The sequence below is a fragment of the Daphnia carinata genome, chromosome 6 (genome assembly GCF_022539665.2).
Source record: "Daphnia carinata strain CSIRO-1 chromosome 6, CSIRO_AGI_Dcar_HiC_V3, whole genome shotgun sequence".
In the NCBI taxonomy this organism is placed as follows: Eukaryota; Metazoa; Arthropoda; class Branchiopoda; order Diplostraca; family Daphniidae; genus Daphnia; species Daphnia carinata.
Genome location: NC_081336.1, coordinates 2,861,785 through 2,888,637, shown reverse-complemented (window position 1 = coordinate 2,888,637; position 26,853 = coordinate 2,861,785). Strand labels below are relative to the sequence as shown.

The 26,853-nt window shown below is 42.4% G+C and overlaps 7 protein-coding genes across 8 annotated transcripts; 5 read left to right on the top strand and 2 right to left on the bottom strand.

Moving 5' to 3' along the window:
* The first annotated feature begins 16 nt into the window (after window positions 1–16).
* On the top strand, window positions 17–3,540 carry LOC130690354 (transcription initiation factor TFIID subunit 4-like). Its single transcript, XM_057513376.2, has 8 exons — window positions 17–446; window positions 534–1,099; window positions 1,156–1,554; window positions 1,626–1,835; window positions 1,919–2,771; window positions 2,834–3,147; window positions 3,211–3,333; window positions 3,399–3,540. Exons 1-8 carry the CDS (start codon window positions 53–55, stop codon window positions 3,510–3,512), a joined length of 2,973 nt encoding a protein of 990 aa, XP_057369359.1. The 5' UTR covers window positions 17–52; the 3' UTR covers window positions 3,513–3,540.
* A 1,891-nt stretch (window positions 3,541–5,431) lies between these two features.
* On the top strand, window positions 5,432–7,477 carry LOC130690316 (cysteine-rich with EGF-like domain protein 2). 2 transcript variants are annotated; one of them, XM_057513324.2, is made up of 7 exons: window positions 5,432–5,634; window positions 5,716–5,860; window positions 5,917–6,063; window positions 6,134–6,334; window positions 6,391–6,703; window positions 6,773–6,868; window positions 7,066–7,460. In XM_057513324.2, exons 1-7 carry the CDS (start codon window positions 5,606–5,608, stop codon window positions 7,284–7,286), a joined length of 1,152 nt encoding a protein of 383 aa, XP_057369307.1. In that variant the 5' UTR covers window positions 5,432–5,605; the 3' UTR covers window positions 7,287–7,460. The 2 variants fall into 2 exon arrangements, with proteins under 2 accessions (XP_057369307.1, XP_057369308.1); XM_057513325.2 differs by having other exon boundaries at window positions 5,433–5,634; window positions 7,325–7,477.
* A 118-nt stretch (window positions 7,478–7,595) lies between these two features.
* LOC130690355 (transcription factor E4F1-like) lies at window positions 7,596–10,579 on the top strand. Its single transcript, XM_057513377.2, has 11 exons — window positions 7,596–7,723; window positions 7,927–8,091; window positions 8,149–8,234; window positions 8,300–8,444; window positions 8,509–8,612; window positions 8,673–8,885; window positions 8,964–9,233; window positions 9,301–9,537; window positions 9,605–9,694; window positions 9,806–9,995; window positions 10,084–10,579. The coding sequence occupies exons 1-11, from the start codon at window positions 7,675–7,677 to the stop codon at window positions 10,359–10,361; spliced, it is 1,827 nt and encodes a 608-aa protein (XP_057369360.1). The 5' UTR covers window positions 7,596–7,674; the 3' UTR covers window positions 10,362–10,579.
* LOC130690338 (josephin-2-like) lies at window positions 10,386–11,106 on the bottom strand. The gene has a single exon (XM_057513354.2). It carries the CDS (start codon window positions 10,938–10,940, stop codon window positions 10,386–10,388), a length of 555 nt encoding a protein of 184 aa, XP_057369337.1. The 5' UTR covers window positions 10,941–11,106.
* Window positions 11,107–11,193: 87 nt separating this feature from the next.
* On the top strand, window positions 11,194–18,272 carry LOC130690296 (Golgi-specific brefeldin A-resistance guanine nucleotide exchange factor 1-like). The gene is given in 18 exon segments (XM_057513302.2): window positions 11,194–11,407; window positions 11,564–11,663; window positions 11,721–11,819; window positions 11,890–12,008; window positions 12,079–12,187; window positions 12,248–12,357; window positions 12,425–13,277; window positions 13,339–13,529; window positions 13,591–14,625; window positions 14,715–15,138; window positions 15,203–15,341; window positions 15,407–15,560; window positions 15,625–16,110; window positions 16,182–16,466; window positions 16,535–17,813; window positions 17,816–17,892; window positions 17,964–18,077; window positions 18,141–18,272. Coding segments are annotated over 18 exon segments (5,706 nt in total). The 5' UTR covers window positions 11,194–11,287; the 3' UTR covers window positions 18,153–18,272.
* A 373-nt stretch (window positions 18,273–18,645) lies between these two features.
* LOC130690325 (uncharacterized) lies at window positions 18,646–20,219 on the bottom strand. The gene is made up of 8 exons (XM_057513332.2): window positions 20,041–20,219; window positions 19,880–19,978; window positions 19,664–19,815; window positions 19,520–19,604; window positions 19,322–19,461; window positions 19,021–19,171; window positions 18,875–18,935; window positions 18,646–18,785 (listed from the first exon to the last, which is right to left on the bottom strand). The coding sequence occupies exons 1-8, from the start codon at window positions 20,120–20,122 to the stop codon at window positions 18,719–18,721; spliced, it is 837 nt and encodes a 278-aa protein (XP_057369315.2). The 5' UTR covers window positions 20,123–20,219; the 3' UTR covers window positions 18,646–18,718.
* Window positions 20,220–24,045: 3,826 nt separating this feature from the next.
* On the top strand, window positions 24,046–25,639 carry LOC130690315 (segmentation protein even-skipped-like). Its single transcript, XM_057513323.2, has 2 exons — window positions 24,046–24,408; window positions 24,482–25,639. The coding sequence occupies exons 1-2, from the start codon at window positions 24,168–24,170 to the stop codon at window positions 25,429–25,431; spliced, it is 1,191 nt and encodes a 396-aa protein (XP_057369306.1). The 5' UTR covers window positions 24,046–24,167; the 3' UTR covers window positions 25,432–25,639.
* Window positions 25,640–26,853: the final 1,214 nt, after the last annotated feature.

Genomic DNA, 26,853 nt, shown 5'->3' with positions numbered 1-26,853 from the left:
AGGGGAAAGGGTCTGCTTAGTCAGTTAGGGGACTTGGGGGAGAGAGTTTAAGATGGCGTCTAGCTTCCTGGACGATTTAATCTCGAACCCGTCAGCGGATGCCGACGCCGTGTCCGCGTTAGTTGGATCACTCGAGAGCCAGTTGAGTAATGCAAATGTGGGTGCTAGTAATAACACACAAGGCGGCAGCCTGGCTTTTACTACAAGCTCTGTCTCATCGGTTCCTCCACCACTCCAGCCTGCCAATGCCCCGGCCGCTGCCACCTCCACTGCAACGGCAACATTCGCGGGAAACGGTAATAGCCTGCACGCAACAACAACTTGCGCGCCAGCAACATCAGTTTCGGTTGGATCTGCGCTTTCAACGTCGTCTTCTACAGTTTCTTCAATTCATTTACCCAATACAACCACCGTCCATTCAATACTTCCCAATGGAAACCCAAGTGGTAACACGTCACTAATATTTGTTTGTGTCCCCTAGCACGAAGTTATACTAGACTAAGATGACTAACTTCTTTTTTCTCTCTTCAAAGGTTTGGTCAATATCCAGCAGTTTACAGGAGGGGGTATGGGTCTACCCAATGGCACGCTGACCACAAGCTCAGGAACTGTTACGACAACATTATCTGGTTTGGTGATCCATCAGCAACAACAGAAGATGGTTGCCTCAACAGCTACCTCTCAACAAGGCACGATGATCATTCCGACAAAAGTAAACCCAAATGTAGCATCAACAGCAGTGATTGGACAACAGCAACAACACCAACATCAACAGCAACAACATCAACAAACTACTGTGCTGGGCACAAATGGGACGGTCACTTCGATGAACCAGACTCAAGTGTTAAGACCAGCAACCCAAGTGGTACAGCAGCAGCCTCAACAACAGGCAACGGTGATAAACAGTGCCGGAGCGGGAATACTTCCGGCGGGTGTACAAGTAGTGAACATGAATGCGATGAGACCGCAAAACGTACAAAACATGGCCGCTTTGAACAATCCTGCTCATCGAGCACTAGCTCCCCGTGTAGTGTTGGCGCCTCAGCAGATGGTTGGAGCTCGTCCCGGACAAATGGGAATTACATTACAGGCCTTACAAGTAACGTATCGATTACTAATGTAAATCCCCTTGCTGATTGATTGTCTTATTCAAAGGGTTTCCAGGCTGCTGGAGCACAGGGTCACTTGCTCGTCAAGACTGAAACGGGCCAGTACCAACTTTTACGTGTTGGTCCCGGTCCTGTAGCCGGTACAACGACAGTAGGCTCCCAAGTTGTTACCTCAAACATTCCCGCCCTGCAAAATGTTGCCCAACAGCAACAACAACCGCAACAACAAGCTGTTCAGCAATTAACTACCGCACCAAATACTGCACCCACAATGAACCAAACTGTTGGAGCGACCTATCGTTTGCAAGTCCCCGTCTCCACCACTATTCAACCCGTGCCTGCCACTACGGCAGCACCTTTGGCGGGGAATGTGTCCGTTACCACCACGAGTACTCCTGCTTCTGCCGCAGCTCCAACATCGAACCCGGCAAGCAATTCTGGACAGGTGATTAAAAAATGTTTAAGAGCCTCATTCAAAAGTCCGGTGCTTAAAATTTGGTTTTTATCTGTCAACAGATGACCCCCGATACGGCCAAAGTCAAGTGCAAAAATTTCTTATCCACTCTGCTTCGCTTGGCGAGCGAGCAGCCGGAATCGGTGGCCACCAACGTTCAGATGCTCATTCAGGGTTTGGTCGATGCCAAGGTCGAGCCGGAGGAGTTTACCACGAAGCTCCAACGAGAACTCAACTCCTCTCCACAGCCTTGCCTCATTCCATTTCTCAAGGTATTCTTTGGGCCAGTTAAATTAAGTATTTATAGTTGATTTTTTCATCCATTTATATGACTTCTCTTCGTTTTGTATTACAGAAAAGCTTACCCTACTTGAGACATTCATTAGCTACACGAGAACTGCATATTGACGGAATCCGACCACCAGCCTTATCAACGGTCAGCACTCCACAACCGATGATCGTACAGCAACAACAACCTCAGCAACAGAATGTAGTCAACCGAGTGAACGCGGGTCCGACGCAAATTCAAACGGTACGACCAATGGGCGGTCAGGTTCGAGTCCAAGCACCTGCGATGGTTGGTGCCTCTTCCGTTGTTCTGTCCTCTCCGCGGCTGCCTAGACCGGCCGCTAATAAAGCTACCCCAAAGGCTAAACAAGCTCAGCAGATGCCGAAAGTGACTGCGACATCGACAACAGCGGCGGTGACTGTAGCGTCCACGATCATGGCCGTTTCGGCCGTCAAGACTGAACCTACTACCACCGACGCCCCAACGCCTCTTTCGTTTACCATCACCTTGCCTCCAGTCGGAGGCCTGACGTCAGCAACGACTGCCACAACAGCCGGTCCAACTCCTTCAGTCATGGTGCCCTCGACCTCCACGGTTCTGACAACCAGTACAGTAACCAAACCGGTGACTTCAGCGCCTACGATGACCGTTGGACAAAGTGGTGTCAAAGGACCCGTAGTTGCATCTGCTGGACCTAAAGACGCATCTAAGGAGAAAAAAGCTTTCACGTTTGGTTCATCGCTAGCGGGTCTAGCTGATAACGACATCAACGATGTGGCGGCCATGGGTGGCGTTAACTTGGCGGAAGAATCCCAGCGTATTCTTGGCTCAACTGATATGATCGGCACGCAAATTCGTTCTTGCAAAGACGAGAATTTCCTTTTTACCGGACCCTTGCAAAGACGAATCCAACAAATCGGTATTAACACTTCATTTTTATTAAATAAATTAAAGGAAGTCAAGATTATGTTTTTGATCTAGCCTCTCGGAACGGTCTTGGAGATCCCAGTGCGGAAGTAGTTTCGCTCATATCACACGCCACTCAAGAACGATTGAAAACGATACTAGAGAAGCTTGCCGTCATTGCGGAACATCGAATGGAAGTCGTCAAGACGGACGCGCGTTACGAAGTTCAGCAGGACGTCAAGGGTCAGTTGAAATTCCTCGAAGAGTTAGACAAGTTGGAGCGACGAAGACACAGTGAAATCCAGCGCGAGATGCTTCTTAAAGCGGCAAAATCGCGTTCGAAAGCTGAGGATCCGGAACAGGCCAAGTTGAAAGCCAAAGCCAAGGAGGTATGTCTTGCCATCTTCCTCATTCCATATAGACTGTTTTATCTAAACGTGATTATTTGCTAGATGCAACGTGCTGAAATGGAAGAACTCAGACAACGTGAGGCCAATATGACGGCTTTGCAAGCTATTGGTATAAGAAAAAAGCCCAAACTCGACCTGGCTGGTACTACCGGCTCGTATAACCAGGTACAATTAAGTTTAATTTTGCATTCAAAGAATTTAGATTTAATAAGTTGTATCGCCAATCCCAGGTGCCTTTACGACCGCGTGTTAAGCGCGTGAATCTTCGGGATTTACTTTTCCTCCTAAAGGAAGAAAAAGGAACAGTACGATCCCCTCTGTTGTATAAAGCTTATCTCAAGTAGTCCTCCTTTGCCCCAATCTTCTCTTAAACCACGTAAACATTAACTTGTTTGTTTGCCCATAAACATGCCCGTTGTTAACTTCATGAGAGATGCACACAGGGTTTCTCAACGGGGAAAAAAGGGAGCGTTTAATTGGTGGTAAAAAAAAAACGAGGCGCCGATCGTCACGCCGACACTCTTTATGTTAATTAATAACAGCAACAACAATGTTATGCAAGCTGCTCTGTTCTTGTTCTCTTCTCCTCACCACCACAGCTTCAGTCCCCGCCCATCTTCTGTTGTACATACTGTTGATTTATTTGTGCGGGAGCGGATTGAAATTTTTTCTCTTTATCCCTTTCTAAACTGATTGTGTCTTTTGTATAATGTATCAGTGTGTGGATGGTTATGACGAAATCATGGAATGCTTTATAATGACGACATCTTTTGATTTTACACCAAACGAAGAGATTCGCAGAACAAAGTAAGAACCTTGACGCTATACAGAGCCGAGTCTCCCGTGCTTATCGCTCATCCACATTTTCATTCGTTATTCATCCAGTTCATTTCCTTCCCATGCATTTCAGTATATACGTGATATCGTATGATACAATAGGCTGGTGAAGAAACAAATATTTGAATTAAGAACTCGGTGACAAGGTAGTGTGTCAAACGTCTTCGGCCCATAATTTCAAACTATTCCCTTATTTTTTAGTGATATAAAAGCAAATTATTCTTACTGTTTTTTGTTTTTTTGAAGAGTGTGGAATCTAGAAAAATTCTTTTTTTAATTATTTTTATTTATAGTTGCATACCTTTTAGATGGAAGATATTTCAAATCGTTCGTCTTCCACGCACTAACTGAAATTATTTGCACGCACATCAATGCGAAAAGCCGATAGACAACCAATTTTATCTGCTAGAAATCCACCTTTGTAATATTAATGTCCCTACCCTAAATCCCGCCTCCATTATTAAAAGGAAAACGAACCGAAAGGAGATTGGGCATATTTCAATTTCCACTTTATAAAAAAAAACTATATAGTCGATCTATACTAATGCGTTGCTAAACGCAATAATAAATAATTCAATAGTAACAAAGATTCGAACGCACGAATTCAGCATGGCAGCCGCGAACGTTGCCATAGCACCATACCTCACATACATGCTATATACATAAGATGCCTATTTAAATGGGTGACAACGAAAGTAAAATTTGGTTGGAATGTGCGGTCTTGGCACAATGGTTATCACCCTCGCTTTGTATTCTGTCGTTCCCGGGTTCGGGGTTCGGTTGGAGGGTTTCAAATCTCGACACCTCCAATATCCAAGCCTTGCTTGCTCTCCTCCCACCCGATTCAAGATTCGCAAGATTCTTCATCTCATCGGATTACGCAACATTCGGCATCTTCATTACAACGGATTCGTAAGATTCTTCGGATTACGCAAGATTGTACATTTTCATCGCTTCACATCATCTACACTAAATGACAACGCTGGATATGCCTTCAAGAAAGAAGAAAAAAGAAGAGCCATGAAAAAAATGGCACAAAAAAAAACGATCTGTAGTAACGTTCACTACATTAACCCACAAACGGAAGGTACAAAGAGGTAATCTTAGGTTGTTGGTAAGTCTCCCATGGCCACTAGGTTCATGGATGCAGGCAGCTAATCATCTTCGACACCAGTAAGTTTTTGTTGGTTCTTACTGTATAATAAGGCGTACGATTGTGCGACTAGCAGGTTAGACTAGTTATTATAATACCTTCTCTCTAAAAAGATGGGAAAAAGCTGTGGCGCGAATAACCGATAAATACTCTCATGTTCCAAATGTTCCAATGCGGGAATTCGCAGTATATGCGTGGAAAGTCCCGCATTTTAGGTAGCGATCAATACTCATGACGTCATGCTTTTTTGGACCAATCAGATAACTCGGAGTGTCCCCGGTCTTTTGGATAGTTATACGGCGTGTACAGTACGTGTTGTCATTCATTCAGTAAGCTGCCAATATCATTTAGAATTTACTCTACGTTTTGAGATTCTACATGAACCTCGGTGACCGAGCAGTTATTTAATTTGAATACCGTGTATTCATTTGTCTTGTTACGCTCAAAATGTACCAACATCAAAAATCCATTCAAAGGTAATACAAATCTAAAGACTTTGTCACACTTCTTACCTTGCTTTGGTGTATCATTTTCACTAAATCACTCATTTGTTTCAGGTTATGGATTTTCGCATTTTATTTAATTTTTACATTGAGCTATTGTATAGCTCTTGACCCTCCAAACCACAATTTAACACGCAATAAAGCACATATTTTACCACCATGTCAAGCCTGCAGGTCTTTGGTAGATTCCTTCAGAAAGGTGAGCATGTTGGAATAGAAGTTTTAGGACACAATTGACTTATTGAAAATTTACAGGGAATGGACAGAACATCCAGGGGAAAGTTTGAAGGTGGTGATGCTGACTGGGAGGAGAAAAAGCTGAGAAGCTATGCCAATAGTGAAGTCCGACTAGTCGAAATTCAGGAGAAATTATGCACAGACGTTTCTAAGGGAGAAGATCAAGTAAACTGTTCACCAAGAATGAAACAATCTGTGAATTCGTATTGAATATGCATTAATTTTATTTGTACAGTGTCATAACTTGGCTGAAGCTCATGAATCTACAATAGAGGAATGGTTTCTTAACCACCAGAAATTGCATCCAGATCTTCATGACTGGCTTTGCATACAAAAGCTTAAAGTCTGTTGTCCAGACCATCATTTTGGTCCAGAATGCAAACCCTGCCCAGGCTCATCCCCTGAAATGGAATGTAACTCAAATGGAAAATGCAAGGTTTGCAAAATACAGTATAAACCATACATGCTCTGATGATTGAAAAATTTCTGTAGGGCTCAGGAACCAGAAAAGGCAATGGCAAATGTATCTGTGATAAAGCATATACCGGTGAGCTTTGTCAACAGTGCGCTAGTGGATTTTACGATTCTTATAGAGATGACAAAAAGGTATTATGCTCTGCATGTCATCGCTCCTGTAAAGATGCGTGCACCCAGTCTGGGCCGAAGGGTTGCCTGGCCTGTAACGATGGATGGTTTATGGATACCGAATTAGGCTGCAGTGACATTGATGAATGCTTGACTAATAAAACAGCTTGCAAAGAAAACAGCTTTTGTGTCAACAGCCCGGGATCGCATACTTGCATAAGTATTTTATTAAATACCAAATCCCTGTAAAAAGAACAACAACTACGAATTAAAAATTCGTTTTCAATAGATTGTGATAAAGCATGTAAAGGTTGTACCGCCGATGGCCCCGACAATTGTATCGAATGTGCCGAAAATTACGAGCTCAAAGAAGGCGTCTGCAGAGGTATGGATGAGCTTATTATTTTCCTATTTAGCATACTGAAGAACGCCTTCTCTGTCCCAACTTGCCTGGTTTTCGCATTATTTGCATGGTTGAATTCGTTAGATTACTTTGCTTCTAGTCTTTTGGGGGTTCATTTCATTCCTTCATTTATTCTAAATTTCATCTTTGCTTAAACATGAACTTGCTTTATGGTAAAGGGCCTAAAAGTTGGACGCAGAGTTGGCAGGGATCCAGCCTTCGTTACTTAACATATTTGGGGATGTGCTTGTCGACCTGCATCATTCTCCAGAGCAGTACTACTTTGGCTGCTCTGGTCGGCGTTTGTGTCGCTGCCTATATATCTCTTTCGGAATACTCAATTCAAAACGAAGACCCAAACACTGGAAATCCTCTTAATGGCGCTCAGATCGTTAAATAGCAAGTTACTTATTTGTGTTTTTGGTTTTTTTTATCTAGACTCTGCCGTGTCAGAAGCTAAGCAAAACACTGAACTATGACGCTTCTCACCAAAGAGAGGCGTAGCATGAATTGTTCTATCATTGTGCTATTGAACGGATAGTGGAATTAATATAATTTGTACATGTCATCATTTTCCCGAAAAATACACAATTGTTTGGTCTATTCATAATTTTGATTTCTTTAGACCAATTACGAGGTAATAATTTTAGGAAACTTCTACTGAAATGTGATGCAAACCATCCTCGTGTTTTTTCCCTGCTAAAGATGGCGCTATCATCAGACAGCCATCTCTGCTTCTGCTCTATCAACGTATAGTGTCATCACAGAAAAAGGAATACTTGAAACACATGGTTATGAGAGATTATGACGTAGAAATGAGCAACAATGCATCTCATGGTAATTCATGATTTACTGTAAAAATACGCAAAAAATCATTTGTAGCGTTTATCCCGAATTTCCATCGCAATCATGAATGAGGCTCAAACTGTTTTTCTTCTGTTTTACCAGACTGTCTTTTGTTTTGTCATTTAGCCGCTTCGTTCAATCGTGTAAAACTGATCAGAATGTCACAAATTTATGTTTACCACAACTTTTGCTAGAATTTTCTGGTGTACATTCCTTTGCTGAGGAAACTATGCCAGAAGACTATGAGATGGAGTCTTCATCGGAAGCCTTGACCACAGAATTGGAAGAAGGAGAAGTATTACAGAATGCCGAGTTGGTATGTGTTGATCAAGAAGAAATGGATAGACTTACTGCTGAAGGTAGTTATCCTAAATTGTGTGTTTAATATTGTAAATCATTAAGGGTTGCTTTGCTAGAAGAGGCTGCTGAAATAGAGTTTTCTTCACCAAATTATGCACAACAGAAAGCCAAAAGAAAAGGGCAGGATCTTCTGAGATACCATGTACTTTTCTTATCAATTCTACTTTAATAGTTGGTCTTGCTTTTAATTTTGTATTTTTTTGCCAGATAGTTTCATGTCAAGAAGAATTGGAAGAGTTGCGTACTCAAAGTGCCAATGAAGATGTGTTAATCGACCCAAAGGATAAACTCCATCTAGTGAAATATGTGAAAATTGAAGGGAAAATTTTGAAGCTTTGGGAATGTGGCATATGTAAGTAGAAAATCATTCCTTCGTATGAAGACTAGTTTTGATTGTTAAGCATTTTAAATTTTAGGTGCTAAGGATTTCCGACACCAGTATACACTAATGCGTCACCTTCCAACTCATACTGACGAACGAAAGTTTGTGTGCGATGTTTGTGATAAAGCATTTCGTCAAGTAATACGTTTAATGATGTAATTTAGCTTCTGTCATAAACCAATTATGTTTCCTTTGTAGATGAGTACATTATCGCAGCACCGTGCTATACATTCGAACGCGCGCCCCTATGTGTGTGAAATTTGCCAGAAAACATTTAACCGAGTTTCAACATTAATATCGCATCGGCGGACGCACTTGGACGATAAACCACATAAGTGCCACATATGTGGTAAAGGGTTTCATCAGAAAGGCAATTTGAAAAATCACCTGTTTTCGCACACCAACGAACGGGTAAGTACAGCCATTTTCGTCAAACCGGGAATAATTAAAAAAAAAAGTGGGTAACAAAACGTTTTCTTTTTTCGGAAGCCGTATCGGTGTGAAATTTGTGGTCGAGGATTCAATCAGATGTCCAATCTGGTGGTACACAAGATGAAACTTCACGGCCAGACTAGTCCAGCTGAGGGAACGACGCGTGCAGCTCAAACCGACAAGTTTTCATGTAAGCTGTGCAACGAAAAATTTCCCAAGAAAGCGTTTCTCACCTTACACGAGGAGCAAACCCACAACCTGATAAAATCGAGGTCTTCCTCCAGTCGCAAGAATCGTGTCCCTGTTTCAGATAGGAAACAGGTTCAAGTAAAGTTCAACTGTGAATTCTTGATATTTTTAAATAGTTTCTTAAGTTTTTTAAAAATTACTGTAGGTAGCAGTAGCGTCCGAGTCAGTTACATTAAAACAGCCAACTGTTACAAGGTCAAACCCAAAAGTTTTCCAATCCAAGAACGACGATGGAAATACAGCGGGACTTTTGATCGATGCCATTCAAACCCCTAGTATGCAGGAGGCGAGAAATACGAACCAAACTGCTTTCGCTCTGCTCAAATCTATAGATGGAACCCCATCTTTGGTCAAAATTTTCGATCTTCCAAATAACAAACAAGTATTTTTTACTGCTATTATTTTTCATAATTTAGTTTTCCTTGCATAATTTTATGTTCCAAAATTAGTTATTGATATCAGCTACGTCAGAAGATTTAGCTGAATCTGCTCAAAAGTCAGCCCAAGTGGATCCTTCCTGTAAACCAAGTCAAGTAAAGGTAAACAACAACCGAGCAAGCGCAACGGAGAAGAAGGAAAGGTTTTACTTTTCTTCTTCTCGTTTGCCAATTTCTATGGCGAATTCGTTGCTAATCAGTTATATTGTTAAGGTTGCAGTGGTGGCAACTGTTTCCCAGCAGATGGACGACGACGGCCAACTAGTAGTACGGATAGAATCGATTGAAGTGGACCAAAAAATTTTGGATTCTATTGAAACTCCATGTCGCCAGGAAAACGCTATTGAAGTTTCCTCATTCAAAGATGCAGTTTCCAACGCTTGTGAACCTAGCGCAGAATTAGGTGAAATGACTTTTTTTACTTGATGCCCATCCATACGCATATACCCTTAAATATTACGTGGGTTCTAATGAATTTGCAATATTTACAGAGAACGAACAGGTTCATTTCGTCCGCCCTTTACCGGATGGAGGGTTCGAGATAGTAGCGGAATCGGAGGCTGCCAATTTTCTCGAGATAGTCGAGGAGGATAGCTCCCGTTCGGGTGATGCCAGTAATAGCAGCAGCCTTATGGACTCTGCTCAAATTATTATCACTCAAGATGAGGATGGCCACCTTATGCTTGAAGGAACACCACTTCAATACCTTCTGGGAGCCAACAACCAACAACAGCTGCAGTTTGTTCTAAACAACAGCAAAAGAAAATAATTGAACTCAATTTAGAATTGTATATTACAACTGTTCAGCAAATTCAGCAACTGCAAGTGTACATGGCTTTGTAGAGTTAACAAGAAACAGTTCACAATCATCTTCATTCAGGTGTCTTGTCAAATGTTCTATTAGTTGATGGATGTCTCCAATGCTCTCTGGTGCTGATAATTTGGAGTCCAGATTGTAGTAAACTGAATCAAATTGCCTTATGGCCAGCCAATGTTTTGTTCTGAATGGGAAGAGTAAGCTGCCAACTCTACTTGGACTTGGCAGGTTTAGTATCAAACCAATAGCACTATTAACATCATGGGGTGTAATTCTTCTCCGCTTGTCCCACCACACCATTTCACAATCCATGAGCTGTATGGCAGCCATGACAACATTGACATCATAGTTACCCAAACCAAAAACTGAACGATGAGGATTAATCCAAGAATTTGGAGTTAACTGTAGGCACAGATCATCCAGCAATGTTTTTGTGAAAGCATCAGGCTTTTGAAATAAATTATTCAACGTGTGGAGTGCACACAGTTGTTTGGACTGCTTTTCGTGATAAATATCTGGTTTAGATTTCATTTCTTTCACGCAAATTCCACGACTTATGAAACAGAAGCTCCTGCCACGACTTATCCTAAAACGTTTCTATATCAATCTGGCATTGGTATCGTTATCTATCCGCGCGTATGCACAGGAAAGATACTAAATTTTACGTGCAAAAATCAAAACAAACGTTTTGTTTCTTGGTTTCCTAGATAAACAAATGCCAGAAATCTGACAGTTCGGTTTACCTACTGTTTAGCAGCTACCTCTAGAATCAGCTGTTAAAGAGTGATGTGGCCGGGCGAAAAAATAATTTCGTGTTAGTATTGCGTGAATATCGGAAACAGCGCTGTGCACAAGAAAATATTGATTCCAACGCCGAAATGGCACAAATTATGGTGGAAGATTTGTCCTCTAATGGTTTCTATGTAATCCAAGGAGAACTATCCCTCCTGCTTAATTCAATGAGAAGACCATTCAAATGGTCATCTCAAATTTATCAGGTAGAGCATATAAATTGTCATAGGACTTTTAATAGGAAAATAATGCCCTACTTGCTGGTATAACAAGCCATTGAGTTTTTTCCTTCTTTCTTGCATTTAATTATTCATAAAACGAACATGTTGGTTACTTCTAAAATAGTATCATTTTGTAAATAGGAGGAGGAGCAGGATGTACTGATAAAAAATCTGAATCAACTGAAAGAACAACTTAATCAAGTGTCATCTCTAGCAGAGTTAGACTTGCTGGCTGTGCTTGGTAGTATTTACAAGTACAATGCCTGTATAGTATGAAACCAATTGTAAATGATTACAGGTCCCTTCCTTGAGGTGATCCGATCAGAGGACACTTCAGGCCCTGTCACTGAACTGGCTTTGTCTGCAGTTTTTAAATTCTTGTCTTATGGACTGATTGGTATTGTTGTTGTTTTTGTACTCACTATTGAGCAGAATTGTCTTACTCTTTTATTTATCACTTCATTTAGATCCAGCCCATGAGTCAGCAGCAATTGTGGTTGAAAGTTTGGCAGATGCTGTGACTCATGCAAGATTTGTCGGAACAGATAGTGGAAGTGACGAAGTTGTTCTAATGAAGATTTTACATGTAAGGCATCAGTTTGACACATCAATATCACATAATCATTCCCATTAGTTTAAAATCATATTTTCTATAGGTATTGAGAATGCTAATTCTTCATCCTGCTGGGATTCTTCTCTCCAACGAAAGTGTTTGCGAAATTATGCAGAGCTGTTTCCGAATCTGTTTTGAAACCCGTTTGAGTGGTACGAAAGTTACCCTGTGAAATGTTGATCCTTCTACTAAAATTGTTTCTTTATGTTTAGAACTCTTAAGGAAATCTGCTGAACATTCCTTAAGCGAAATGGTACGTCTGTTGTATGAACGAGTGCCACAGTTCCCTCTTCAAGAAATCAAAGGATCGGTAAATTACAAGGTAGAATGCGATTCATGTTCTTGGCAATTACAGAGACTTCACCTTTTATTATAATTGTTGTATTTAGAAGCTGAAAATGAGAACCGCAGCCTATGATCCATCCAGAAATAAAAAGAAATCTCGATCACCGAAACCGAGACCAAAAACATTGGCCGTCAACGCCAATGGAACGTCCAAAAGTGGACAACCAGTTGAAACGCCAGTAAGCCCTTGCGTTGAAACACCCACTACCAAAGAAAGCTCCGAATCTTTTCCGGTGTCGAATCCGACGGAAGAAAGCACACAAGCAGATTCCGAGTCAAACATCGAAACGCCGACAATTTGCCAATCAGTTGATCATTCCGCATCGGTGGAGGCGGAAACACCCGTCGTTACAGTCTCAATGGCACAGGAAGAAACACCTTTTCAGACCATCGACACTGCAGCCCAAGATTATGTCAATGCACAGGGTGTCCGTTTTATTTCATCCGAATCAACAAATGAGGAATCTGGGGGCCGTTGTCATGTGCCCTATGGACTACCCTGCGTCCGAGAGCTGCTACGCTTTTTAGTGAGCCTCATCAACCCGTTGGAGAGGCAGAACAGTGAAGCCATGATTCACGTTGGACTGCGATTGCTGACCATAGCCGTTGAGACTGCAGCGGACGTGATTGCCGCCGTGCCGTCATTGCAGATTCTAATCCAAGACGAAACATGTCGGTCACTGTTTTCGCTATTGAATTCTGATCGGCTATCCGTTGTGGCCGCTGCCTGTCGCCTGTGTTTCTTGCTTTTCGAATCAGCACGGACGCGACTAAAATTCCAGTTGGAAACTTATCTCCTAAAGCTCATGGAAATTGTTGCTCACGAATCACCAAAGGTAGCCTATGAGCGGCGTTTAGTCGCCCTCGAAGCCATTGCCCAACTTTGCCGTATTCCAGGTAAACCTAATACTAGACTGCCCTTTTAAATTGCTCTGTTGATATTCTTCAACTTTACTAGGATTGGTAACGGAACTTTACTTGAACTATGATTGTGATTGCCATACATCGGATCTTTTCCAAGAGCTCATTAAGCATCTTTCGAAAAATGTTTCTCCATTGGCGACTGGTGGAATTTATACCATCCATTTACTCTCCCTGGAAGCCCTGCTTATTGTCGTGGACTCGGTTGAAGCTCATTGCCTCACACAGGTAAGAATAGTCTATAAGTATTTCATATTTGCAGCTGTTCATTATCGGAATCGAATGACAGAGGAATGGCAAAGGCAACGGGCTATTGGAACACCAATCGTCGTCTCGAATGCCGCCAGCCGCTCGTAAAAGTCGTTTAGTTGAACTATCCGCAGACGTGCCCTCGGAGGAGCACCTCTCCTCCATCCGTCATAAAAAGAAGCTGTTGATAGCAGGTGCCGAGCATTTCAACAGCAAACCCGCCAAAGGAATCCAATTTCTCCAGGAAAACGGGCTCTTGTCGGACCCGTTAGATCCGACTCAGGTAGCCGTCCTTCTTCGCGAATGTTCACGACTGGAGAAGAAGATGATTGGAGAGTACATCAGCAATCGAAAAAATTTGAACGTCCTCGAAGCTTTCGTTCGATCTTTCGATTTCCACGGCATCCGTATCGATGAAGCATTGAGATATTATCTGGAAACGTTCCGTCTACCCGGAGAGGCGCCATTAATTTCTTTGTTGATGGAACAATTTGCCGATCATTGGCACAAATGTAACAACGCTCCGTTCTTCAACGCTGATGCAGCCTTTACGCTGGCCTACGCCGTCATCATGCTCAATGTTGACCAGCACAACACGAACGTCAAGAGACAGAACATCCCCATGACGGTGGAAGAGTTTAAGCGCAATTTGACCAAAGTCAATGGCGGCCAAGATTTCGACTCGTCTATGCTGGAAGAGATTTACCAAGCGATCCGTAGCGAAGAGATCGTCATGCCGGCCGAGCAAACCGGATTGGTAAAAGACAACTACCTGTGGAAGGTGCTGCTACGGCGCGGAGCCACCAAAGACGGACGCTATATTCACGCTCCCAACGGACTCTTTGACCGCGACCTGTTCACCCTGTCTTGGGGACCCACAATGGCGGCTCTAAGCTGTCTGTTGGACAAAGCGCAAACTGAAGGGAGCGGCATCGTTGAATGGGTTTTGCAAGCCATCAGAAAAGTATCCACAGTGGCGGCTCACTTTGGTCGCACCGAAGTCTTTGACCACGTCGTCCAGACGATGATCAAGTTCTCTTGTCTACTCCCCAGTGGCGACAACCCACCCATTCAGGTGAAATAGTTCAAAGAAAGGGAAACATCCCTTGTTATAGAATATGATTAACCAACATTGATCTCTTTTTATGTGTGGCTTTCGCAAAGGCCGTCGCTTTTGGCCAGAACCGCAAAGCCCAGGTGGCCACATCCACGGTATTCCAGTTAGTGCAACGTCATGGCGATATTCTACGAGAGGGTTGGAAGCCTCTGGTCGAATGTATTATGCAGTTTTATCGCATGCGCGTGCTACCTGATGAGCTCGTCGAAGCCGAGGATCCGTTTGATCCTCACACGAAGGTCAAGCTCCTGGGCGCAGACATTCCACTTCGATCGGAGACATCGGGGCTGTTTAGTTCCATCTATTCTTACATCGCTCTCTCTGAAGGATCTTCCGGTGGAAGAGCTGGTTCTGCCGAAGAGCAGGATGCTCTGAATAGGGCTAAAGCGTGTGCCCTAGAGTGCAACATCGAACAATTAATTTCCGATTCCAAATTTCTACAAACCAATGCCTTGCAAGATTTTGTCAAAGGTATTCAATTTCTTTTCCAAATCTACAAAGGAATTTCATTTAATTGTTTTCACTTAAATCACAGTGTTGATTGCTTCGAATGACGTGTCCAACATCGATGAATTTGGAGTCATCTTTGTTCTCGAACTGATTATACGCATCACTGTCCAGAATCGCGATCGTGTCACTTGTATCTGGAATCCTGTTCGCGATCACATTTACAGGTAAATGAAGTTAATTCGTACATTGATTAGATCTTTGTTTTATGGATTTAATTTGAAAAATACAGCTTGGTGATGGGAGCAGCCGCATCGGATAGAATTTTCATTTTAGAACGATCCATCGTCGCTCTCCTATTGTTAACTGGCCGGTTAATGCGACGCGAAGATGTGGCACCCATTGTACTTCAATCCCTAAGAATGCTATTAATGCTCAAACCTCAGGTGTGAAAATCGAATTTAAAGCAATTAGTAGAATGCGTGTTTAACCCCCAAAACTCTTTAATAGGTTTTATCACGAGTATCTCGTCAAGTTTCTTATGGTTTGCACGAATTGCTTAAAACTGGAGCTGCCAACGTCCACACGACAGGTGACTGGCGTGTTCTGTTCACCTTGTTGGAATGCGTTGGAGCAGGTGCTCAGCCGCCATCCGTCCGTAGAGGCGAGTTGGCTCCGTCCGTCTCTATGGAAGCTATTGCAGAGCCTACTGCCAGCGTTGCAAGTTCTGACACGGATGTGACCGAGCTTCCAGTAGGGGACGTGTCTGGATCTATCGATCGTGGCTACACATCTGATTCCGAGTTGTACGAGAATCGAATCAATCGGTCGGCTTCAGCTCCTGGAGCTTCAGGTGTTCACGGCTCTAGTCCAGAGCTTCATGTTCCAGCTGGTGGAGGAGGCTGGATTTTTGTCGGCCGTCAGGGAGAGATTGAACATTTGAAAGGAAGACAGGCTCCTGGACGAGAATACAATATCGTTCATGACCGCAAATTGGTAAGCTACTGGGTAGCTATAATTGGAAAATTTATTATGTTGATGACTTGATGTTGGTTTATTAATTGCAGTTGGCCCATGATCCATTGGCTTTTGTCAAATCCTGTGAAAGTTTGACTTTCCTTATTCGAGATGTAGCTCATATAACGCCAGAGAATTTTGAATGTGCAGTACAGTGCATACGCACATTTGTTGAAGCCAGTCTGAATGTTGGAATGACTACCAATCGACCTCAATCGAATCCAAGTGGCCACCCGTCTTCACAAGACAATTTCCGACGCTCCAAGTCATTTCATGCGAGCGATCATTCAACAGAACACAACGAAATTCAAGAACTCCCGGCCAATTATCATCAGGTTAAATATTAATAGTAATCTCCGTTTGAAATTCTAATTTTTTAAAACATAAAACCGCACAATTCCAGGTTCCTGTTCAGTTGCTGGATCTGATGCATACACTACACACCAGAGCTGCTCAAATATACCAGTGGTGGGCAACAGAAAGCGCGGATACAGAAACGCATGTGAACGATGAGAACAAAGCACCCAGTAATTTCCAGCTGAGTCCATCGTTATGGATGCGTGGCTGGTGCCCTTTACTTCAGGGTATCGCTCGCCTTTGTTGCGATTCTCGCAAACAGGTGCGAACTACTGCCATCACCTACCTACAGCGCTCGCTGCTCGTCCACGATCTGCAAAGCTTAACGGCCAGTGAATGGGAGTCTTGCTTCAATACCGTCCTTTTCCCTTTGCTGGCCAAGCTGTTGGAGCCTCAACGCTCTACGGCTTCAACCCGAGCCCAGATGCAAGCCGACCATTCCAGCTGGGAGGAAACGCGAATTCGAGCGGCCACTCTTCTCTCCAAAGTATTTCTACAGCACTTGGGGCCGCTGTTGCAACTGCCTACGTTCACTGCGCTCTGGCTGACGCTGCTTGATTTTATGGACAAGTACATGCACGTTGAAAATAATGATTTGCTGGCCGAAGCCGTACCTGAAATGATGAAGAATTTACTGCTGGTCATGGAAACTGCCGGCGTTTTCGGATCGAATGGAGACGAACTCGATCAAACGCCCATTAAGACATCGGACACAACATCACCTCAGGCACTTCATTTGAAAACGCAGCTATGGAACATGACTTGCGACCGCATTGATGTGTTTCTTCCGGGCTTACGTCAAGAAATTACACGTTCAAAGACACCAATCGCACGCGTTCCAGCAGTACCTCTTTCGGAAGATTTCTCTTCAAATGTCGTTCCAAATGAAGTGGAATCACCGGAATTGGCAGAGGGGCCACTGTCCTTGGAATCCGTAGCCTCTAATCCAGAACCTCCAAGCCAAGAGAATCCTTTTGAATCGGAACAGGCTACTGTTTCCCCCACCGATGTATCCGCCGACGTTCCAGCAGTGCCGGAAGTGTTGGCAGTTGAAGATAAAACGAATTCCATGGAAGTTTCTGAAGAAAGCAAACCTCCTCTAAACTTTGTCCCACAATCCATGTTTTCCGTGTGGAATGTTCCAGATCCTAGTGATGCGGCGGCATTGTTTTTCCACGATCTTACGCCTGGTCCAGCTGACGATACACAGGCAATCAGCGACTCGTCGAGTATTATTGAAGACGAGCCAATCAGCAATTTAGGAATTCGTCAGACACCCATCCTGCCAATTTCTCTCATACCAGAAGATGGATCAGCCATACCTGTTTTCCGTTACCTGTGTTTAGCACGGCAGTTCCAGCAGTCGAAGTACAAGAATCTGATATTACAGAGCAACAGAATCCGGTATACTTTAGATTGATTTTTTTATTTTTATTGGAGGATTCATAATCTATTTTGAAATGAATTGATGGTAGGATATTATGCAAGAGGAGCCACAATCAAACGCAAGTCATTTGCCGCTGATTTTAGTCCCTGATGTCAACGAGTCGCTGACGCCTGTATCTTTTTTAACTCCCGTCAACACTCAGGTGAGAAGCTTAATTAAAAATTCTTTTTAAACAGTGTGAAAAACTGCTTTGTTTTTCACGCAGGAGGATAAGTAATGGCAATCGTCCGTTAAATATTTTTCGAGGATATATTTTTTATTAAATTAGAATCTAGTAGGAAGTTTCGGATTATTTGTACTTGTAATAATAAAGAAAACAAATATTGTCCTTTTAAAATTTTCAAGTTTTGTGTGCTCATCGTGTCATGCAGGCTTAGCAACTATGCCCGAAAAGGCAGAGATTTGCTGTTTGTATTATTGCTATGGATGCCAACGATGTATCTCGCAGTGAGTGAAATTACTACATCATTTAATGATACTATAGAGATGCGATGTATCTCGCAGTGAGTGAAATTACTACATCATTTAATGATACTATAGAGATGTGTTTCCCATATGAACTACTTTAATGGAAAAGAATTTTAAGCTATAGAAAAAAAAAATCGTGTTTATTAATATACTTAAAGTTGTAAACGCATTTATTGTTTCTGTAACAATTTCATCAAACGAAAACAGCAAACATGTTTCTGATTTTTCTGTATTTGCATAACAAGTTATAATCATTTTTAGAGTTTAACAATCACAAGGTGGAAGCGACAGCCGTCGTCAGATCATGGATCCTCGTTATTTGTGAACGCTTTGTTCTTGAGCCCGTTTGGTCCCCGCCTCGACGGCATCGATCAATGCGCCCCTAGACATGGATACGAGGAAGAACAAGATCAGTATAGACGAAATAATTTGGTATCTTTAGATAAGCGCATTAAGAATGTCTCGACGTACCTGAATCCTGCCTTTTCAAGGGCATGGACGCCGGCAATAGTCGTCCCTCCAGGCGAGCACACTTTTTCATACATCATTTTATTGGGAAAAGAAAAAGGAAAAATTGTAGGAAACCATGAAGCATTTTTGTTTCTTGATGTAGGTACCGTCATCTCTCAACGATCCAGGATGACGCTTGGTATCGAGAACCATTTTGGCCGATCCATAAACCATTTGGGCAGCAAATTGGGTCGCCAACGGTCGAGGGATTCCCATTTTTACGGCTCCGTCCGAAAGGGCCTCAATCGCCATATAGACCTGTATCACGTCGAGACGAGACAACAATTAAAACGAGCGGGCTTCTTTTAAATCGAGTCTGATGAGAATCTTAACGACGGCGGTTGCCTTTTGCGTTACTATACTGCATTTCTTGCTTTAAAAAAAAAGGGGACATTACAGTTCACTTACATATGCTGGCGCGCTCCCGCACAATCCAGTATAAGCGTTCATGTGACACTCAGGCACCTGGCAACAAATTCCCACACTTTCTAAGATTTTGATGGTTGCATCAGCATGATTGGACGATGCATGCTCATTGAGGCAGTACACTAACATTACAAAGAACTTAATAGTCAAATATTGAATGATATTGATGGCATAAAATACCTGCACAACCAGCACCCACCAAAGCAGGAGTATTGGGCATCACACGAATTATGGCCTTAAGATTAGGCACTCGTGAAAAAATACCCTGTATGTATTTTAAAAAATAAGATAAAAGATATTAATTTTCCAGCAGTGTTCTATTACCTTTTCAAGTTCTTCAATAGTGATCCCACTCATCACAGACAAAACTAACTGATTTTCTGGTCCATTACATTCCTTCAAATCCCTAACAACGTCAGGGAATAAGTTTGGCTTGACAGCAAGCACAACAATATTGCTTCCCTTGAATATGGAGGCTGCGAAATACATCAAAATGACCACATTGAATAAGGAAGGTGATAATTATGAATGTGATTGTACTATTGTCATTGACAAGGGTATTGCATCCCCACGTCTTCCAAATATCCAGCGAACCATCATCCGGAGCACTGGCTGTCATTTGATTGGCCTTCAGAAGACCTAATCATTACAACAAATAAAATAAATAATGGGATCAATTGAATTTCGATAGAAATAAATACCGGATGCAATCATTCCTTTTCCAAGGGCTTGAGCGATATTACCGGCTCCAACGAATCCGACTTTAGCTGATGAGAAGTCCATTGTTGATAATTCTTGATGAATGTGTATTGCAGACTGAATGTTATGTGCAATGACGGTTGCAAAGTGAACTATTTATACAACCGATGTAAAGCGAAAACAAAACGTCATCAATGTAATGAAAACGATGTGCCGAACGATGATTAAACGAACCTAACGATTGAAAATTACTAATTTTCAAAGAAATCTTACTCAGGAGAGTTTGAAAGATAAAATACGTTTGAATGTCGGTCTAAACGTATATAAAGTAAATAATGAATCAGTAGATGGCGGCATTGTTAACGAAGAGAAATGATCAACTAATCAAACATAAACAACTTTGAAGTTAAATAACTCAAAAACTATAAGTTTCTCGTAAAAATGAAATACGTTTTCGTGATCCTCGTTCGATTTTGAATCTAAATCATACATTTTTTTGATCTACATCTAGAATTTTGTGAAAAATGAAAAAGTGGGAAGGCTATAGCCTTCCCACTTTTGTCAAAATCGACCAAAATACGAAATCTCTTAGAATTTGATGAAACTCACCTGTTATAATCAGAATTGAACGCTGATTCTGAATATGATATTAGTTTTGCCCTTACTGAAGCCGTTTTTGCATAAAACGCAACCAAAGTGGGTTTTAGTTTTAGCAACTTGAATTCGAATAACTCATAAACTATAAATCTCAAATCAAATCGAACATGATATTGGACATCCTGGTTAAATTTCCGATCTATCTAATGTATTTTTGTAGCTATATCAAATTTTTTAGGAAAAAAATATAAAATAGATAAGGCCGGGCTTATTTTGTCGGGCTTATGTTTTAGTACCAATTTTTTGTGAAAAACAAAATCTACAATTTTAACTTGGAATTCTATGAAACTATATCCTAAATTGAACGCCGAATAAAATATTAGTTTTCCCTTGAATCGAACAAATTTTTAAATAAAACGAAATCAAAATTGCTTTTAACGCAACCCTCTTTCAATTTGAATAGAACACGTAAACTATCAATCCCAATTGGGATTGTGCCTTCACTGCTGGAAGGTGGATTGTCCCATGACAATGCCGTACAAAAATTACCGAAAATAAAGCCGACCAACAGGGTTAAAGGAACAGAGGATTAGCTCATTTCCCCAACATGGGAATTAACATTTGATTTCTCTAGCCGACTCTACATACGAAAACAGAGGCTTGTGTCGCCTGTTTCTCTCATTTCTCCCGTCTAATAATGAGCCCTTTAGGCTTCTGGCTGGGTCACCTAAAGAAAATGTTCAGAGACAAGTGCCGCGCGCCATACCACTTCACGAGAAACGTCTCTCTCCTAGCTGCTGCTCGGCTTCTCTTTTTTTTCATCTTTAAACGGCGATACTTAGTGCCGACTTATAGAAAAAAGAAGTTCGCTTCGAAATGCCGACAAAAAGCGGGCGAACAAGTCAGACGCTATGATGCTCTTGACGACGATGGCCAAAAAAGATCTTTTTTTGAAATATAATAATCATAAAAAACTAGTAGTAGTGCCCTTTTTTTTTAAACGGTATATCCATATCGTCCAGCCGGTTTTTAAGTTTTTATTCCGTTTTTAATAGACGAATAGCACCCGTGTACAATTTTTATATGATAGGGGGGAGGTTAGCTCTTGTGTCGGCTAGTTGAAGATGGAGTTCTTCTTTTTTTTTTTTTTCCCAGGCCCCTAATTTTTTCTGCCCCCAAAACAGTGGGCACCATATCGAACGGGCAGACGACAATATTGACCGTATACATTGGTCTTGTCCGTTGGTCACAGTTTCTTCAAACTTTTTTAAACTCTTCAATATAGCCTCTCTCTCCTATCGCAAGTATATAGGGCCTCATATACACGGACTTTCTTGCTGGTTAACTGTGTTTTCCCAAACGGGGGCTATTATAAGTTGAGCCTCTCTATATTGTACTGTGTTTATAGATGGATTTTCGTTCTCCTCCATTTTTTTGTTCGTATGTGTGACTGGTCGAGTGCCGCCGCTTCTCGGTTAAGAAAACTACATGCGTTCCAGCAGCAATCGAGCCACTGTTTCTTGTCGGCAGCTTCTCAAGAAACCGTTGTCGAACATGATCATCCGTTTCTCTTCGTTTTTCCCATGGCGAAAGGCGCGGGAAATATGATTTTTTATAGAACTAAATAATATGGCCTTGTGTCTTATTATATCGCACATCGTCACTTCATCTTTGTGCTCCATAAAGAGACATTGGCTAAAAGCCAACGGCTACTGGGGTCGTTCAAAACTTTCACACGACGTTCAGAAATCATTTTTGGCCAGAAATAATATTTCCATGATAGAAAAAATGAATGTCTAGACCCACTTTATCTTACACACGAAATAATAATGTGAGTGAGGGGCGAAAGAGTTTGGACGTAGCTTTTGAAAATCGCATATAGGTGTGGTTATTAGTATTTCTTGATTTTTCCAGTCACGTTTCGCACGTCGGCATAAAAAGACAGTCGGTATCTATGTGTTTGGTTATTTTTGGTAGTCCGTCCTTTGAGACGTCCGATGATGTGTGCTCACCTCTTCGAACCTGCTGGATAATAAAACAACATCACACAAGAAATCGAAAAAGAACTTTTGACTCGTCTGTGCTCATCTAACAGAAAGCGATGAACACCGCCGCCTTTATGTTTGTTTTAAAAACGTTCTTATGTAGACGGTATGTGTCGGCGCTGATGTCCCTACTGCTATTCTCTTATTGGTTTGTCTCATTAGCGACCTGTCGCCACATCAACCCCATACCAGCATCCTTTTTCTAATTTCACTGTGAATTTTTCATTTTTACCGCCTTTTCCTTTCGACGAATGTATATAACGAGATGACGGAGAACACTTAGCACCTATCTAACATCAGGCCAGGTCCTTTTCTTTCCTCCTACCCCCCGACGACGGATTGCGCTGAGAGTAGCTCACCACGTTACGCTCAATTTGCATATATGTATAGGTCAAAAGCATTCATCATCATGTTGCGTCATTGCATCTTGGTCCCTTCCTGTATTTACTTCATTTTTTTTTTTTACCAGCGTTTAGTTAACGGAACGCAGCACGGAATAAATCAATGATGACGTTTGATTTTCGTATTCTTCAAGATCGACATGAAGGACGATATCCTTACAAGGTTTGTGATGGATAAGTATCAAACATTTGTTTGCATTATTTCGGCCACTCTAAAGTTTCTCTTTTCTTTGAGCTACGTCAATTGATGTGTCCTAAATTCAAACGGGCACATCATGTCGCATCGATAGTTCGATCGGTAGCAACTTCTGTTTAATATCCATCCAAGAAAAAAAGGTTCCCACCGTATGATGTACACACAACAGTTCAACTGCTACCTTATAACTTTGATAACCGTGAATATGGGCAACGCTTTTATTGTAAGAATTCGTGAGAGCCGAGCGAGCGGTTCATATTTTTCTGAGCTCTAATTCGGTAGGGCACGGTTTTCTCCTCAGTTTCATACGATGGGAACGAAGAAGAAGCAATCAAACTGTGTTTTCCTCCCCCCCAATAAGATGTCATTGCTGCCGCTCCTGCCGCCGCGCATGTCGTAAAAACTAAAGAGGAGGAGAGACCGTGCAGTGCGCAAACCGACAACATGTACACACAGAAAAGAAAAAGGGAAAATAAATTTTAAAAAAAACGCGGAATGATTTCATCCTTTAAGTTGACGATAGGGCCGTCAAAGGTTCCACCGTCTGGTCGTAATGTTTACTCCCTTCTCAGTTTGTTCCATGAGCAAGAAAAGGAGGAGCCAAGCAGTTGGTGATTGGCCTGTTAGTGGCCGTCAGGACCAATCGACTACTGAGATCCGGAAGGCGGAGTCTCCCCTTCTAAACGCAGAGGGGTAGGTGGAGGGGGACCCATTTCGGAGGGGTATAAAAGACCCAGCTCGAGCCATCGTTCAACATCACTCAGTTGTCTTTGCTTCTTCTGTCCACTTCTCTCTGCACAATCGTCCCAAGTTTTTTTTTGGAACGTTTCCTACAATTTTCTGTGAACAATTTTCTAAGTGAGAAAGAAGAAGAAGAAAAAAAAATCATCATGCAGCCCCTATTCAGACCGATGGAAGGACACCAACTCCACCACTTCGCCAACTTCCACCATCTCAACCATCATCACGAAGCGATGGCCGCTGCTGCCGCCGCAGCTGCCGCCGCCGCTCGGATGAACTCGACTCCCGTCAGCGACGAAGAGCTCGACATGGATGATTCCGTCTCCTTGTCCAGCAACCAAGACGGTTCTTGCACATCGCCATCAGCTCCTCGTCAAGATAAAGTCACTGGTAAGTTACATCTCTTCATCTGAAAAATGTAAATCGAATTTTTGAAACTAAATTTATTCATTTTTGATTATAGAATCTCATCAGAATAACATGGCCGCTGGTTCAGCTTCGAATTCAAACAACATGGGATCATCGGCTGACGCCAATCAACAAGGTCAAGGCCCGGCTGTCCGTCGCTACAGGACGGCTTTCAGCCGCGAACAATTGGCCCGTCTGGAGAAGGAATTCCTCCAGGAGAACTACGTCTCTCGCCCAAGACGCTGTGAACTCGCCGCCCAGCTCGGTCTCCAGGAATCGACGATCAAGGTCTGGTTCCAGAACCGGCGCATGAAGGACAAACGCCAACGCATGTCCCTCGCCTGGCCCGTCGCCGACCCCATGTTTGCCGCTTACCTCCTCCAAGCCGCCGGATACCCTTACCCACTGCCCGGCATGCCGATGAACCCAGCCGCTTGTTACGGACAAGTGCCCCAACATCAATCAGCCGCTGGATCTATCGGCATGAATCGATACTCTCCTTACGGAGCTATGCCACTCCGCCCTCATCCGCACACTCCACCGACTGCCCATCACCCCGTTTTCGGATTCCCAGGAGCCACTTCATCGCCGCTCTGCCCCAGCTCTCTTCGCTTGCCCGCCGGACAGTATCCTATCCCATCCAGCGCTGGAAGTCCAAGCAGCAGCAATGCCAACAATGTCCCACTGTCGTTGAAGATGCCCCCAACTCCTCCGGCCCATCCTCAACTTCGTCTGCCCACATCTCCGTCAGCTTTGAGCGGAGCCAGCCGGACTCCGTCTCCAGTCTCTCCGCTGTACAGCTCGAATTCGATCAGCAGCAGCACAACTGCCCAGTTGGCCGGCAACGGACACAACAGCAGCTTCTCTTGCGATCGCTCCGACCGCTCGGATCGCTCCGTCAGCTCACCGATCACACCGCCTGCCACTCAGACATCACCGCCAGCCAACCCACCTCGTCTTTTCCAGCCGTACAAATTGCACGACCTGCCAGCCGAGAAAGTTTAAAACGTTTATTTTTTTTTTGTATGTCCCTTTTTCGATGCGCTACATATTAACCAACTGCTACACACCCACAAAAGTTCCTCAGTTTTATTAATACTCGTTTGAATTTGTTTTCATTCTGTGTGTCATCGAGCTGAATTTTTTTTTTCGTTTTACTGAATTCCGTTGAATTATTTTGTAAATAATTTTGTCGTTTCAATGTCCTACATAATTTTACTCGAAAAAAAAAATACATTAGAATGTGCAAAAAATTTATTTCAGTTTCTATTTGAATGTTGGCCTAGTTTTCCAATGCGAAAATAACACATTTCAAAAAGTATGGTTCCAATACAAAGCAGATTGGCCATTAATTTCGATATACTTATAGCAATAAATGAAGGGGACTTTATGGGGGCTTGTAACAAGCGAAATGGGATACGCAGAGATAAGGTCGTGAAGTAAAATGCGACGATGATAGAAGAAAGAACATTTGGCTATCAATTGATGAAAACATCCTGTAGCCATTGATTGATGAATAGGCGTAGATAAACGAAACGTCTATCCTTATATTTCACATAAAAATGTGCTGATGGATATCGTCCCATCGATCTGACATCAAACGTAAAGCTTGCAGCTTTTTGACGACTTTCGGGGGATTCTTTTCCTATGTAATCAGAAATTGGTTTGTCATATTGGACTGGTCTTAAACGTATAGCTCATCTCCATCTTAACAATGATGAAAAATGTCTACTCTCGGCTATGGATGACCTAGATTCTTATGCTGCGCATCCAAAAGACGATGGGATCATATAATTTGATTGAACTCTAAAGCATTTCTTTTGGCGGAACTTTTTTGTTGTCTTCCGTATTGCACGTGTATATATTGATGGCCATTTTGACATAAGTTTCAGCAAAAAGAAGATGACCTTTTCGGTAGTGGGACCTATTATAGCGGGGGACCAATAAGCCACACTGGCCATTGGGGAAGGCAGAAATCTGCACGTATATATAGGCCATATTACTAAAACATAAAGCCATTTCAAGTTTTTTGTCTGTGTGTGGAGGGAAATAACGCTATTTTTTGCGATACGGAAAGAGCCATTTACACCCAAATAAATTCATAAAAATTGTGGGGCGCGCGCGCGCGCAGTTCTTTTGCGCTAGAGCAAAAAAAAAAAAATAAACTAGAACTTTTTATACGAGCAAAAAAAAAAATGGCTGTCTGCAAAAAAAAAATAAGGGTCGAGAGGACACACAAAAAAATAAAGGGACAAACTTTCTCTCTAAAAAAAAAAAACAACAAAATAAATCAGCGGCGCGGCCCAATTGCCTGCGCCCATCATAAAAGCCAAAGAAAAAACAGGAATAGGTACATATATATAACCTGTGCCGAAATATTGGCCTGCAAAATGGCACTTTGGCAATAACAATTGCTTTCCAACATTT